At 44.7% G+C, this 16,974-nt stretch overlaps 1 protein-coding gene across 1 annotated transcript in view; it reads right to left on the bottom strand.

Moving 5' to 3' along the window:
* The window catches only part of LOC149318295 (uncharacterized), a 44,284-nt gene extending 27,511 nt beyond the window's left edge, over positions 1-16,773 (bottom strand). Inside the window, exon 1 of the mRNA XM_089508318.1 lies at positions 16,515-16,773. Within this exon, the coding sequence (XP_089364444.1) occupies positions 16,515-16,773 (259 nt within the window). The remainder of the gene's footprint in view (positions 1-16,514) is intronic.
* Positions 16,774-16,974: the final 201 nt, after the last annotated feature.

The following is a 16,974-nucleotide window of genomic DNA, read 5'->3' as shown; positions in this document are numbered from 1 at the left end:
ATAATAATAATAATAATAATAATAATAATAATAATAATAATATTTTATCCTGCCTCTCCAACAGGATCAAGGCAGTTTACAGTACAATAAAATACCACAATACAAATTTAAATAAAACCTATTATCCCTCCCTCCTAAACAACAACATAATAATTCTCACAACAGTAATAAAATAATTAATAATAATAATAATAATAATAATAATATGATTTATTTATAGCCTGCCTTTTCACGGGAAATCAAGGTGGGTTACAACATGGAAAAACAATTGTTACATATCTAATCCAATTAAAATGTATCTCCCTCCCAACTTCCCATCCCAAATGATAAAAAAAATTAAATAAATTACAATATAAAACGTTATATTGATAAAAATCAACAGAGTTGAGGAAAAGAGGAATGGACTCTATAGTAGGAGGGAGAATATGCTATCATGCTTGGGAAAGGGAGGCTAATTTGAAAAGGCCTGCCGGAAGAGATCCATCTTAAGGGCCTTTTGGAAGGCCGCTAAGGTGGTAATGTGGCGGATCTCCTCCGGCAGGTCATTCCATAGCCTAGGAGCTAGAAGGCCCTCTAGTTGACAGTGGACAGTCTGGATTTTCTAGACTGAAGTAAGTTCGTCCCAGAGGACCGTAAAGGGTGGGGCGGACAATATGAGAGAAGGTGCTCCCGTGTCAGGATTTAAAGGTAATAACCAACACCTTGTACCTTGCCTGGATACTAATAGGCAGACAGTGGGGGGATTTCAATACAGGTGTTATATGATCAGATCTTGATGAACTTGCAACCAGCTTGGCTGCTATATTTTGTACCAGTTGAAGTTTCCAAACTTGGTATGAGGGTAGCCCCATGTAAAGTGTGTTACAGAAGTCTAGCCAAGAGGTTACTAGTGCATGTACTACTGTTTCTAGGTCTCCAAGACTGCTTGGAATTGAATGACGACCGTCCTCTTGATCACCTTGCTTAAGAATGGTAAAAGTGACACCGGCCTGTAGTTATTTTTGTCCAGGGGGTCATAGGAAGGCTTCTTCAGAAGTGGTTAAACCACGACATCTTTGAGGCATGATTGAAGTTGGCCTTCCCTAAAGGAATCATTAATTATAGGCTTTAATAACATCTTAGTTGTGTCTCCCCCCTGGACGGCCAGCCAAGATGGTCAGGGATCGAGGGAACAGGTCGACTTTTTCATACTACCAAGGAACTTGTCCACATCCTTGGTACTAACCGATTCAAATGGATCCAGTATAACAGTATAGGCGGAGACGCTAGATGCCTTTTTTATTGCCTCTGTAATAATGCTGGAGTCCAAGTCGGCTCTTATCTGAGAGATTTTAACCGCAAAGTGATTATTGAAAGTGTCACAGCAGGCTTTGGTTGGCTCTAATAAAGGGTTCTGGGTGGAGGGCATTTGTGTTAAATCCTTACCATCCTGAACACCTCTGCCAGATGAGACTTCACAGATGCAATAGATGCAGAACTGAAAGACTTCTTTGCTGCATCTATTGCCACTCCATAGGATTTAAGAAATTTCCTATGACATGTCTTATCAGATATGAGTCAAGTGGTTGGAAGCGGATTGGAGAGGACACTTGGGTGCAATAATGTCTATAGCCCTGTTGAGATCTTTGTTCAGGTATTAACCAAGGCTTCGACAGAATCATCGGCAATACCAACCATTGAACCCTCCAGGGCTTCTTGGAACTTGATGGGTTCCATCAGCCTTCGAGGGCAGACTATTTTAATAGGTCCTCCACCCACGACGGGGGTCCAACCTTGGTTAGGAAATTATCCATCCATGACAATGCGGAAATGATTGACTGCCTCCGCCCACAGATCTGCCTATTCCGTACAACAAACCACATCAAGAGCATGACCTGTGCAATGCATGGGCCCAGAGACTATCTGGGGTAGGCCCATGTTTATCATGGAAACCATGAACCTCCGAGTTCCACCAATTAAGTTGGTTAAACTGGCCTTGAGGGGGATGTTGAGGTCACCCAGAACTAAAAGTCTGAGTGACTCCAACACCAGCTACAAGACCAGTTGTGTCAGCTCAGCTAGGGAGTCTGTTAGACAATGTGGTGGACGGTATACCAACAGAATCCCCAGACTATCCCTGGCTTTCAGGCTAAGGTAAATACACTAAATGTGGCCGATTGTATGTATAAGTAACCTAGTCCCTTTACAAATGGGCCTTTTAGTACGTACTGTGTATGTACTAGGGGTACCCGGGGGCGTCTCTTTCAGATGCCCCCAACCCTAGTATGTACACAGTATGTACAAAATGGCGGCGCCCATTCTACATGGGCGCTGCCATTAGGACGTCACGGTTGTGCCGCCTCCAAATGGAGCGGCGTGGACATGATGTCCCGGCACCGCAGAAGGGCACCTGTGGCACCCTTTCTGCAGTGCCAGAAGGAGCTCTGAAATGGAGCTCCTTCCTTCATTTGTGTCGCTGGCGCAGCCTTTACAAGGCTGTGCCAGTCACACAAAAAAGAAAGGGGCCAAACAGCCCCTTTCTTTTTTTCCCTGCCACTGTCGGGGAGTACTTGGGGTTTGAAGCCCCAAGGACACCCCTTTCCAGGCTGCGGGAAGCAGCAAAAGGCCACATCCTGCGGCCTGGAAAAATGGCGGATTGGGGTCTCAGGGCTGCCGCTGTGGCAGCTGAGGCCCCGATCCGTCAGGGAAAGGGGCGGGTACAGGCCACCCCAAAGGGGCAGTCTGTAATGCGCCCTAGTCAAGGTAAAATTGTTTTTGTGGACCATGGCCACTCCCCCCCTCACCCACGCCCCTTTTCTGCTCATTGATGGGATACCCAGCTGGTAGGGCCTGAACCCAAATAGCCAAGCTATTGTCACCCAGCCAGGTCTCTGTGAAACACAACAGGTCAGCCTCTTCATCCATTAGTAAATTATGGACGATGTGGGTTTTATTTTTGACCGACCTGGCATTACATAAGAGCAGGTAAAGGTTCAGTGGTTGGTTAGGTATGCACCCTGGCTCTTTTGTGGTAACAAGAAGGCAAGATATGTTTCAGCCATCGATCCTGCCTTCCTTCAATTAATTGAATTTATGTTTTGCCTTTCATCTGATATGTCCCAAAATATGTTTGTGTTTGGAACACCCCATTTCATGAAACAAAATTGCCACTACAGATATCCATCTTGAAAGCAAAACTCAATACTGGTGAGTAAATAAATAGACAAAAATTGTAGGAATGGAGAGATCCTAGTTCCCTTGAAATTTTCAAGACAAAACAATAATACTCCATTGGGTAATATTTGTGCAGACCTGGGCACAGACTCACTTTCTCCATGGAATAACTTGATAGATTAAAATCTATGTTAAAATCCTAACTGTGTAATAGCCTCACTTGACAACAACATGATCCTCCCCGCTACCCACATTCAGCTTCTTTTGAATTTATATAATAGATTATATTACAGTTTGCTCTTGGAGGGTGAAAGTTATGTAGACTTCTTCACTTCAAATATTTTGGCAGTTCAATAGAACTCCTCTAAGACCAGCTCTGCCATTATTATAACATTCTGACAGCCAAATAACACTAGGTGAAATTCCTCACTTAGTTCATTTATTAAAGCTTAATAATTAAAAGTATAGAAACCATCTGAATTACTTAGCCCTGCTATCCTCTGATGTGTTCACTGAGGATTGTTGTGTCTTTTTACACCACTAGATGGCAAAACTGCTTCAAAAACACTTCATTTTGTATATTCTTGATTTTGTACGAAAAGGCCTTCCACTTTTCTATCACTCCAAAACATGACAAATTCCAGAAAATTAACTGTTCATCAGATTCATCGGTATATTAATATATTCATACCTTGGACATTTGGCCACTTCAGGTTCTGGAGAAATGCGGCTGAGTCATGTCTCAGACAAAAATAAGCAGGCTGAATATGGAAGGTAGGGTGGAGGGCTGTTCAAGAGCAAGGGGATTTTTTACCTGATTTGTGTGTTGAGTGCCTATGTGTTTGCTGCTTTTACTTTGTTTACTTTGTGTGCATTTTGCCTGGGAGCATGTGTATGTGATTGTGGGAGGAGGAAGAAATATGTAATTGAGCATTTGGGCATCAAAGCCCATTTCTGCCTTGCTCTTAGTTTCTTGGCTAAGTCGCTTGTCTCTGAGCCTCATCACTTTGTGTTCTTTGAAATTTATATTAGAGTAGGAACTAAGGGAGGTTGAGGTTTGGAATTCATCTCCAGTTGTATATACATTCTTGAATAAATACTTTTCTTTTAATTTTCACTAAGGGCCAAAACATATTGCAGAAATAATCCAGTTTGAAAACACTTTAACCATCCTGGCTCAATGCTAGGGAATTCTGGGAAGTATAGTTTTCTAAGAAATTTAGCCTTTTCTGTCAGAGAGCTCTGGTTCCACAACAAATTACAATTCCCAGGATTTCCTAGCACTGAGCCACTGAATAGTTTCAAACTGGATTATTTCTGCAGTGTATTTTGGCCCTAAATTAGCTTGTAGGAAATGCCTTTCTTGTGAATGGCTAATTCTACCATGGCAATAAATTAGACTCATTTCCCCCCCCATTATGAGTATGGGAAGGGGACGCTCAGGAACGTGCGAGTCTGAGAAAAAAAACCATTTTACTGCATCTGAAAGTGTCCTCAAAATGGCCCCATTCCATTGCCCAGCATCAAGCCATTCCCATTCAGGACTGAGGAGTGTTCTTTGCTTTGTAAGACTAGCCACAACACTGTTTCAAAACTTGAAATATACGAAACACCCAAACACACCATAGGGGCCAAATGTAAATCTTCAGTAAGGCTATGTCACATACAAAACAAAGCACACTTTATGAACTCCTCATTGCTGGCTTATTAAACCAGGGTAATGGTTATTTTACAGCAAACGTGTAGTGCAGAATTGCTAGAGCATACAGATGATTTATGAGCAATGTCTCTAAAGAGAAATAACCTATAACTAAGTCTAGCTAGCTTAGACAGAAGTTACTAGATGCTTTCAAATTCAGAGCACTGTGGATTATGTACTGAGGGTGTTTCTCTGCCTGCCCTTACAACGTCAATATAGCTGGTGATGCATTTCTTCTTAACTCTGGAACTGTCATACAAAATCAGTGAGATAAATCTAACACAGTATCATCCTGCATAGGCTGCTACTGATGTACAGCTGTACAGCTGGGGGAGAGGTGAACAGTGCTACAGTGATGTTGCTAACAACTTACTTCTTATCCGATGGAGACAGCCAATTTGTTTATGTAGTCAGATTGCTTTTATTGTGTAAGAAATAATCAGGGATCCAGCAGGAAGAAAGTTAATCTGGAAAATAGGAGAGATCATTGGATTATAATTTGACAGCTCTAAGTAATTTTAGTAGGGAGTCTGTAATCTATAACTATGCATTGTGTAAAGAAGGACTTGCTTGGGTGTATTGAATATGCTGCCAGTCAATCAGAACAGCATTGTTGGCAACTTCTGGTCTGATGGGAAATGATCACTTCACCATAGCTTGTGGGACTGTACTGCTAATTGATAGAGATAGAAGCCCAAGGGGATGAGTTTTCCATGTATGAGGAATGAGCTTTGGGCCACATAATTGAATCTATGTCTGGAAACTGTGGTCAGGTAGATGCCAGTTAATAGACTGATAATGAATCTGAGCTAGTCAACAATGATACCAGTCAGTTCTTTGGGGGCTCTGAAAGGAGTAAGCTGATTTTACTGAGATCAGAGGACTTGTAATTTCTTTCTGGAACTGGGAACTGATAATGATACAGAGTTGTTCTTTTATTTATTTTTAATAAGCACAATAGTATAGCGGGGTGACCAGTGAACCCCTAAAAGGCTGTTTCAGCAGCTCTTCACCCCTCCAGATTTCCCAGAATGCCAATTGCCCCCAATAGTGAATTCCCTTTCCTTGAAGACTTAAGAACTGGCAATTCTCCTTTGAAATATGTAGTAGTGCCCTCCTGAACTATTCATCATCATCACCATCATCATCATCATCATCCACATCTACAAGAACAATAACAGCAGCAATATCCATTTTGTAAACCAGGAATGGACTTTCAGCCATTCCCATTTTTTTCATTTGATGGAGTGTTCAGACAGTTCATTCAGCACCTGGAGGTTACCAGTTGGGGAATAAACTGGGCTTCCAGACTCACTGCAGTTGCTTATCCTTTAGTAGATATAAAAGAGTGTGTCCAGTTCCAGATCTTATTGGTCTTCAGTTCCCATCTACATAACACAACAACTGGGAGGTTCCTCTAAACTTACTATTATCTCACGCTTCCCCATACAAACACATACTCACATCAAAGAAAGAGACAGAATATTTATTTAACTATTTATATATCTCTATTTATTTAACTCTCTCTCGTAGAGCTCAATTTATTGTAGCTGTATAGGGCTTGGGTCCCTGTGACCTCCCCTCTCCATGCCATGGTAAGCAAACCCTGGTGCCAGGGGAAAGTGACCTAAATTGCTTTCCCTTTGCTGGCCTTCTAGAAGACCATCCCAGGGTGAGATCCTTCCACCAAGTCTGAAGACACAAAAGAAAAACAGGTCAAAAAGATTCTGGTGGAGAAGCTAAAAATATTGTTGTAGCACATCTGTTTTAGTGCCTAGAGACGTAAAGAGTAGGTTTGGCCCTTAGTATTTTCATCACCAGGCAAATTCCCAATAACCCAGCTAGCTGAAAAGGGGGCTGGAGAAAGTGCTGACATGGTCCCAAATGGTGAGTGACTACACATAAAAAATGGTCCAGGTAAGTCACTGTGGATCACAGTTCTACACACTGACAAAGGGCCCTCCCAAAAAGGAACTGAACATTTTGAAGGCAGCACAGGACACCGAACATCCCATCAGGAGAGTCCATTTAGAATATCTCCCCATCAAAGTGAAAGCAAAAATAAGCAAAAAGTCCAAAGAGTGGGGTAGGAGAAGGCAAGAGACTGACTTAAAGTCACGTTTTTCTATCTCTGAACCTTGCCTACAGCTATACACCACCCTAGTTGTCTCACTGGATTATTTATTTACAAAGAAATGGACTGTGCTTGTGCAGGAAGAAGGTTCCACAAATAGGGGGCAGCAAGTGAAAAGGGGTAGATCCAAGTCAAAGAAGTGGAAATCCTTGGCTGTTACAGTAGTCCTTGGTTAGCAGACCGTAGGGCATGGGTAGGAAGGTAAGGAGACACCAACTTCAACAGGTAGAGAGGGGCCAGACCACACAGAGCTTTGAAAGTCACCAACAGAAGTTGGTAGCAAATACAGAAAGGGAGAGGGAGTCATTGGAGGGATGACAGTAAACAAGAGATGTGATCGAAACAGTGAACAGACATGATAATACATGCAGCTGACTGTTGAACAGAGATTAGAGGATGAAGTTGGAAAAGTGGAAGCCCCGTCAAAAGAAGATTACATTAATCCAATCATAAAACCACTAGCAGATTTTTTCTTTTTAATATTGCGAAAATGGAGCGGAATCTTGGCAGTGGATGCAGAAAGAAACAGTTTTATTTTTGCAATATTAAAGAGAAACAATCTGCATGAATCAAGCAAACATGATGTATACCTAATTGTACACATGCCCTCAGAGATCACTGCATTCACGAACTTCTCCCAGGAAAGTTGAGATGATACATAAGGTGAAACTCATTGAGCACATTTTGAGATATTGCCCCCAGAGAAGAAACCCTAACAGGGAATGACAAACAGGCCCACAATCCTACCATATTTTTCTGAATTTTGCCTCAGCTCCAAATATCTATTCCATTCCCACAATCAAATTATTCACCATAAAGGCATACTGATTTCTCTGAAATGGGATTCTAGTCTAATATTTAAACCCATATTGCAAATGACAGTATCACACACAATACTTTTTAAGTAATGTTACTAGAACAAGTAACCCAACCAGACTGTAGCTATTTGGAGGTAATAAGGGCTGGAGATTCCTTTTGTGGTATTCCTGTTGGAAAAGGATGTAAAAGCGTGAGGGCCTATGGAAATGAAGCAAACATATTTGCAGGTGCACATGCTGTACATGCTATGGGGCCACAGATTCCCAGCACAAGCAGGTAGGGTTGAACTCTCCAACTCCTAGTGCTGTGGGTCAATGCATTGGAGGTGCCCCTGTTAAGTAGGTAGCAACTAACTATCTTAATGGTTGACCTCCAAGGGCCTGGCCAGTGTCATTAGGCCTATTCACAATTGTGGCTGCATCTCTTCTCATTGGAGATGGTGTGAGGGAGAGGTTAATGGCTGTCCTTACCTTGAAATGTTTGTCATAGTGAAGGTATGTCTACTTACCTTCTATAAATGATATCAAGGCATTTTAATAGGGAGAGGGCCTTGCTAGGGCTATCCTAGGACCATTAGTAGAGGGAGTCTACTGGCCCAAATGTGGTAAATTTCTCTTTTCCAAAAACGTTCCTTACCTTTAGCAGCCATTATTATTATTATTATTATTATTATTATCCTTTATTTATAAAGCGCTGTAAATTTCTTCTTTACCTTTTTTTGAGCAATCTCTCTGAATTGCAAGGGGGAAACATCCATGTATTGCCAATTCTTTATTTATTTATTTATTTTTGTGAAAGTAGCAAGTGGTCTCCTATGGGATGGGCCTGGTTGGCAAACGGTAAGGGCTTAAAGTGTCTGGCTGCATAATGACCTGTAGAAGAAGGAGACACAAACTACTGACCAAGTCCCTGGCACAGAGAGGGATGGATCCCACTACTTTCTGCCCCAGTCCATGGTCCCTAAGCATCCCAAAAAATTGTCAAATGACCTATACAATCAAAGGGGGGCTTGAGACTACCAATCCCACCACCAATGCATTTGACCATACCTGTCTTTTCAGTAGAGGGTTGACTCCAACAGATTAGTAAAGCAGCTGAAGGTGTAGGATGTGTGTGGGGCTCACCTGGATGTGGGTCTTCAATGTCATCTTAAGAGGGGGGCAGCCCAGTTGGTGGGCAGCTCTTCCTGCAATAGAAATCCAGTGACTTTTTGGATGGATTTGGGTGGCTCACCTGGTAAGTGAGTTGGAGCTAGAGGCCTTGGACTCAACCTCTGAGGGAGCCAAATGAGTGAAGATGGTTGGGCCAGGTGCTGAGGAGGGGACTGATGGGGCTATGAGGCTGAGGAGGAGGAGGAGGAGGAGGAGGAGGAGGAGGAGAAAAGTTTCTCTGAGGGAGGGAGGGAAGGAGGGAAAATGGCAGGGCCTGTGGAGCAAGGGAGGAAGGGAAGGAGGCTGGGATGTGGGAAGAAAATGAGGGTGAGCCTGGAGTGGTGGCTGGGCTACTGCTGCTGGGGCCAGAGCCACCAGGCTTTTTGTCCTCTGCTTCACTGGGCCACTTGCTAGTCTCCTCTGGAGGCAGAGGCCAAGGAGGCGGCGGCTTAGAGCCAGAGCGGCAATTCCCACTGAGGCTGAGGGCCGGTGGTAATAGTAGTAGTGGTGGGGCCATGCCATAGCTGAGCGGAGGATGGAGGTGGTGGAGGCAGCAGCAACAACAGCAGCAACAGAAGGAGATGGCGGTCATGGGCAAGGGATGGCCGGGGCAGCCTCCTCCTCCACCTCCACCTCAACTGGGGCTAGGCATCAGGAGGGCCTGCTCCTTCATCCTCTTGAACCATGGCTCCCTGGGGCACCTGTGCCTTCTTCCACAGTTCCTTCTCCTCACTTTGATATGCCGCTCAGTAAAGGGGGGAGGCAGATGAAGGTGGGGGCGATGAGGCAGCAGGGCCCTGTACCCCCAGATCCAGCCCCTCCATTTCCTTTGGCCCTGGCTTGTTGTGTACCTTCAAGTTGTTTTCTGACTTATGGAGACCCTAAGGTGAAACTATCCTGGGGTTTTCTTGGCAATATTTGTTCACAGGAGGTTTGTCATGGCCTTCCACTGAGGCTGAGAGGGTGTGGCTTGCCCAAGGTCACCCAACAGGCAGGGAATTGAGCCCTGGTCTCCAGAGTCCTAGTCCAACACACTAACCACACAAAGCTACATCTCAATCTTCTGTCCAGGAAGAATGTCAAAATGTCCTCCATTTTGAGCATGACTGAGCAGCATGAATTTATACATATGGCTTTTAGTTGATCATGCCCTCCATTGTTCTTGAACACCCCACATTTTGCCCTACATCATGTCCTACATTTTTTCCTACACTTTGCCCCAGTTTTGTGGAAGAGAATTTTGGCAACCCTATCTCCCAGACTTTTCCCAGCTTCTAGCTGTCTCTCAGAGACAGCTGGAGGCTGGAGAAAGAGAGGGGGGGAGACATCCCACACCAGAAGCCCTGTTCCGGAGGGCAGAAGTCCTGCTTCCGGCAGGCAGTCCTGCCTTGAGGGCAGATACCCCACCCCCACCACACAGACCCCAAAAGGTTCACCATCACTGCCCTAGTATGTGATCTTTTGTCAAATATTCTTAGTATGCAAAGGGATCTTGCAGCACACTGTCTGAAAGACAGAAGTTGGTAGTATTAGCTTTTGTAGGCTTGAGCCTACTTCCTGAGATGCATCAAATTTTTAGATTACTGGCAGAAATGAGTTTGAGCACATCCTTTCCACTATTCTGTAGGGAGCTCATGTCCTTTTTCAAACTGGTCAGATGCTGCAATATGGATTTCCAATAGGAAGACAGGGCTGGTAGAAGGTGCTCCTTGGTTGGTTATTTCTTCTTACTTGATCCATTCCCTTACTGGAATTAAATCTGGCTGGAGTTAACTTATTGAAGTTAAATCTCCCAGCCCAACACTCTAACCAGTAATGCACATACAGAATTGAAGGACTAAGGGGCTCATCGGACTTCCTCAAAGAAGTGACTTTCCACTACCCATTTCAGTGCCAGATTGGGGCCATGGCACTCGCACACCACACCCCAATCCGGCACTTTGCTGGCTCTAAAAAACACGGCAAAATGCCACTCCTTTTAGAGTGGGAAAAAAGCTGCCTTTGCAGTGGCTGTGGTGGCTTTTTGGTGTTTTTTTGGTGCAGTGTGTTTGATGCAGTGCCAAAGGAGCACTGTGACACCCCTCCCACCATGGGGTTGGGAAGACGGCATGATAATAATAATAATTAATAATTTGTTTTATTTATATACCGCTATTCCAAAGATCATAGCGGTGAACAGCAAGTAAGCTAATTAGCAAGTAAGCTAATTTGCCCCCAACAGTCTGGGTACTCATTTTAGCGACCTCGGAAGGATGCAAGCCTGAGTCGAGCTTGGGCCCTTTTGCTGGTCTTGAACTCGTAACCTTGTGGTTTTGAGTGAGTGGCTGCAGTACAGGCATTTAACCACTGCGCCACCTGGTGGAGGAATTGGAGCATGTGCTGTGCAGTCACCACTCCACCCTGATGCCAGCATTTCTAGCCAGTCTGTTTCACCCCTAAGTATTAGAAGGTGAGCCAAAATGTTATTAGTAATCCTTGAATTCTTAATATGCAAAGTGATCTTGCAGCAGCCTTGAGACTAACTGAAAGACAGAATTTGGTAGCATAAGCTTTTGTAGACATGAGCCCACTTCTTCAGATGCATTAAATTCTTAGACCACCTTGTTTCACTACTGGCAGAAATGGGTTTGAGCACATCCTTTCCTGTATCCTGTAAGGAACCTGTGTCCTTTTCCAGTTTGGTTATATGCTGCAATATGACTTCCCAATGTGCTTTGTTCTTTTCAGAGGAAGACAGGGTTGGTAATACACATACAGAATTGAAAGACTAAGGCTCCCCCCAGGCCACAGACTGAAGGTAGTGCAATATTGCAAGACAGATCAGATTCACAAAGCCAGAAAACTGACTGGCTGATTTGTGGCTGAGGACCTGGAGGAGTGGGAGAATAAAGTCTGTGAACAGGCTGGAGGATACAGGGGACAAGGCAGGCCCAAAGGTGTGACCAATTGAAGCCTGAAACTCTAGAAAAGCCAACAATCTAGAGCTGAGGTTCCCTGTGATGTCTATGGGCCAGCAGCCTGATGTCCCAAGGCCTAAAAGGAGGGCAGGGACATACATATGCCCAAATTGAGGCTGGAGGTCTGAGGTGATTCAGGTAGGTTTGTCCATAGGCATTTTGCTGTATGAAAGCAGCCAGACGGACAAGAAGGCCATGAGCCACAGGCATACCCAAGCGTCACAAGGCCTTTCTTGCGACCTCTGTGTTAGCAGAGAAGCTGAAAACGGTAATTGCTGTAGAAAAAAACACAAAGGGAAATGGAAAGGGCCTAAATCCCATGAAGAGCATGCTTAAACCAGAACCCATCCTGACCTATTCTCATACAACCCTGTGGGCAGTAGACAAGTGATGTCATGGTTTTCAGTTCAGTTGGAGCAACTGTTTGGCCACACTAAGGAGTGAAGCCATCACCACCAAAGTTGTTGCTTTCATCCTGAAATAGCTTTTCCATCTTCTGAATCTGCCTGGAAGTTCTATGCCAAAGCAGAGAAGAAGGGAAAGAAGTGAGGAGGTACATCCAGGCATGTTAGTCAGCTGCTCACCCCTTCCTTTTCTTCCAGGGAAAAGACAGTTCCAGAGTGCAGTCCCTCTTTGGGCTGCATAGTGACCTGCACCAGCAGTGGTACTGCTCAGTGACACATCAGGACACGTGTGTAGACAGCTGCCCAGTGTTGCTCTGGAATGTGGAAGAAAGGGGGGAATTTGTGGCAGTACTGTGGCCAACCCAGAGTCTTCCCGCCTCTCGTGTCTCCTATGCACACTTTCACATCACTACATCTTCTTGGAGAAGAAGTCTAATGAGAATTGGTGTTCAAAAATAGAAGGATTTCTGGATTTTCACATTATTGCAAATTCATGAAAGGCTTCATCCTGGACAAGAACCCAAGTGTATGTCTTTAGCAAATTTTTGTACTAAAGAAGCTATGATTTTATAAGGGTGTAACAATCTTCCTTAAGACGCTCCAGGTACATACAATGGCAAGAGTCAGGTGATAATGATCCTTCACATAGCCAAAGCCACTCTCAAATTATAATGGTGATGCCACTGTCTTTCTGTGCCTGGCACAATTCCCATGCCAGGAGGACTAATTCAAGAGCCTAGATGTTTGATATGTTATGGGAACAGGAATGCCAAACTCTGCTTGAAACCTTCCCTTTAGTGTCTTTGGCTTTGACCTGTCACTCCATTAACACTTAACACTTTCCTTTTGCTGGGATTCTACGCACAGCTTTTTGAAGGTTGTATATTACAGTACTGTGCTGTCATGACAGTGAAATGCCAAATACCCTTTTTTGAAAACTCTTCTTTTCGAGAGAGAGAGAGAGAGAGAGAGAGAGAGAGAGAGAGGAATTTGCTTTGCTTCTCTCAATCAATATTATCCATTAAGATCCATGTCTAACAGTACTGAGTCCAAATGAATAGCTGAATGAGCTGCCTCCTGCTCTCTTAAACACTTTGAAACAGTAAATGCACTCTTAAAAGGAGCCATTTGATATCTCTGCTTTATCTAGTTCAACAAAGGATAGGTTTTTTGGATGAAATATGGGAACAAATTGTATGCTATTTTGATAGGGAGTGGAAAGCAAAAAGAAACACATCTTCATTTTTCAATTGGATTAATGATACAGGAATTCACACTCATGGGTGTCAGACACAATAGATTGAATTAAATCTGTAGAGCTGTGTCAAATAATTGAACTCAGGTTAATCTTCACATAATGATATCCACAGCCCACAATCCACAATATTGTTAAATTCAAATACTTGGATTTAAGCCCACTAAGTGCTGTTGAAATCAGTCAGTGGATTGATCCAAAGTCATTCTTTACTGAATCAAAGGTCTGTTATGTCCACCAGTTTGTCTCCAGCTGTGTCCAAGGGTACAAAATGAAGTCAAATTGGGTGCAGTGGGGTGTGTCTAAAAGCTGAAAACGCTGAAGCTGGGGAAGGTTCTTGGGGCAGACTTCCTGGAGTCTATTCAGCAAAATAAAGAGAAAGTCCTCAAATCAGCAGGTCCGGCTTTGCCCGTTTACCTTACCGCATAAACAGAAGAAGGAGATGCCATTAGTTTAAAACAGGGATGGGTATTGTGTGTTCTTTCAAATGTTGTTGAAATGCAATTCCCAGTCTTCACCTGTGGCTATGTTGGCTATAGCTGCTGGAAGTTGTAGTACACTATTATGGGTGGTGATGGGGGAATTATACAACTCCCATCTATGGTCAAAGGTACCTAACTGCACAACTGACTTTAGTAAAGCCTACTTTGGGAGCTCCTATTCCCAGAATCCCCCAGCCACCATGGACACAGGCCAGGCTGGCTGGGGGATTCTGGGGGCTCTGGTATGTAAAAGCAACTTTTCCGCAATATGGGTCCATGTGGTATTACAAACCTATTCATATTGTTCATAAGAGTGGTAATCTCACATCACAGAGACAGGACTAATCTAATAACAGTGCTACTAGGAAGATGACATTCTCCTGCTTTGTAGCAGCATAGTCAGTGACATCTCTCCTCTGCTCAATGTGTCACATCCAAAGCTGCCTCAGGTAAACCTAGCTTCTTAGTTGATCAGAGCTTGAAATGATCTTTTCTAACAGTGAATGGAGTTTCAATATCTCTAACTAGTAGAATTGTTTTATTGCCCAGAAGGGCATTCTGGCACATTTGCATACATTTGAGGTGCTGCAGACATGGATCAAGGCAACCTTGTAAGTATGCACAGCAGGAGCCAGCACAGCACACAGCAATCTGAAATGCCTTTGCTTTTCTTTTTTGCCAGCCCATGAGTTTGCACTTCCTTTCAAAGCAATTGAATGCTGCAGCTGATTGTGATTTGTATTCTTTATCGGCTAAACCATGAGGCCTGTGCTTGGCCAATATCATGTTTTTCTAATTTATTAGTCTTGTTTTATTATATTTTTGGTCTGTGGATACTCTTCTATTCTTCATTCTTATAATCTCTTCTATAAACCAAAAAGGAAAAAGAAAGAGAATAATGGTTAAGATTTACTTCAAATGGGCTTCAGGACTGGGTCTGGGGTGGAGACTGCCATGGTCACATTAACTGATGACCTTTGTCTAGCCATCGACAGAGGGAGCATGACCCTGTTGGTGCTGCTAGACCTCTCAGTGGCATTCAATACAGTAGACTATGATATCCTTCTGGAACGCCTGAGAGAGTTAGGAATTGGAGGCACTGCCTTGCAGTGGTTCCATCTCGGCCAGGTTCCAGAGGGTGATACTCGGGGACAGTCACTCTTCAAAAACAGAGCTTAATTGTGGTGTCCCTCAAGGCGCCATCCTGTCCCTGATGCTATTTAACATCTATATGAAGCCGCTGGGAGAAATCATCCATGGATATGGTGCTGGGTATTATCAGTATGCTGATGACACCCAAATATATTTCTCCATGTCCTGGTCATCAGCGACAACGACAGATGGCATGTCTCCCCTCAACCAGTGTCTTCAGGCAGTATTGGATTGGATGAGGGAAAACAAGCTCAAGTTGAATCCAAACAAAACGGGGGTACTTACGGTAGGGGCCCCCAAACCAGGGATTGGGTTGCAACCTCCAGTCCTAGAGGGGCTCACACTCTCCTTGAAGGACTGTGTTCACAGTCTGGGGGTGTTCTTGATCCACCATTTCAGATGAGGAATCAGGTGAATGCGACGGTCAAGAGCGCCTGCTATCAGCTTCGGCTGATACGCCAGCTGCGCCCTTTCCTGGAACAGGGTGACCTCGAAACTGTAGTACATGCACTGGTAACCTCAAGACTTGATTTTTGCAATGCGCTCTACATGGGACTACCCTTGTGCCTAGTCCGGAAACTCCAGTTGGTACAGAATATGGCAGCCAGGTTGGTCACAGGAACAGCAAGGAGTGACCATATAACACCAAGATTGAAGTCACTCCACTGGCTGCCTATCAGTTTCTGGGCACAGTACAAGGTGTTGGTTATCATCTTTAAAGCCCTACATGGCTTGGGCCCAACCTATCTAAGGGATCGCCTGCTTCCATATAATCCACCCCATACACTCAGGTCCTTAGGGAGGAATTTACTACAACCCTTAAATACCAGGTTGATGGCGACCTCCCAGAGGACATTTTCTGCAGCCACTCCCAGCTTATGGAATGGTCTGCTGGACGAGATCCGTCAAATTACCAATCTAGCTGTTAAAAAACCATTAAGACGGATCTCTTCCAGCAGGACTTCCCAGAATAAAATACTCGGCCACAAATAAGACTTCCCATCTAGTGAACTCTGCCCATGATGATTATTATTTGGATTAGTTGGTTTTTAATATGTAGTTTTTAATCTTATACTGTTTAATCTTGTTTTAAGGGGGGAATTATATGTACAGGCGGCCCTCCTTATAGGTGGATTTGCCATCCGCAGATTGGAGCATCCGCGGATGGCAAACCAGGAAGTTGTCCTGAATGGTGGCACTCGTGCACGCGCGCTGCCATTTGGGACAACTTCCTTCTCCTCCCCTCCTCTCCTTGCTTCCCTCTTCCCTTCCTTCCCTGCCTCCCTACGTTCACTCCCTCTTACTTACCTTTCTGGCCTGGGCTGGGAGGCCTCTGGCAGCTACTTGGCCTCCTCGCTGCTGCTGCCACCGCAGGAAAAACCAGGTGGTGGCGGCGGTGGCAGCAGAGGCCAAGCCTCGGCCTCCTCGCCGCCACCACAGAAGGACCCGATGGCAGTGTTGGAGGCCTCTTGGCCCCAACAGCACCACCACCGGGCCTTTCCCGTGGCGGCGGTGAAGAGGCCAAGTGGCAGTGCAGGAGGCCTTCAAGGCTCTGGCGCTGGCACATGGCCTCCTCAGTGCCTCCGTGGAAGGGCCGGATACTGGTGTTGGAGGCCAAGAGGCCCCCAGTACCGACACCCAGCCCTTCCACGGAGGTGGTGAGGAGGCCGGATGGCAGTGCGGGAGGCCTTCAAGGCCTCCTGTGCCTGCTGTGCTCTGCCTCCTTGCCGCCGCCACAGGAAAGGCCCGGCAGCTTCAGCAGTGAGGA

This window comes from Sceloporus occidentalis, unplaced genomic scaffold (assembly GCF_023333645.1).
Source record: "Sceloporus occidentalis isolate IW3139 unplaced genomic scaffold, rSceOcc1.0.p SCAF_2, whole genome shotgun sequence".
NCBI classification, from domain to species: Eukaryota; Metazoa; Chordata; class Lepidosauria; order Squamata; family Phrynosomatidae; genus Sceloporus; species Sceloporus occidentalis.
Note: the sequence above shows the minus strand (reverse complement) of the source record. Positions and strands in the feature narration are given on the sequence as shown.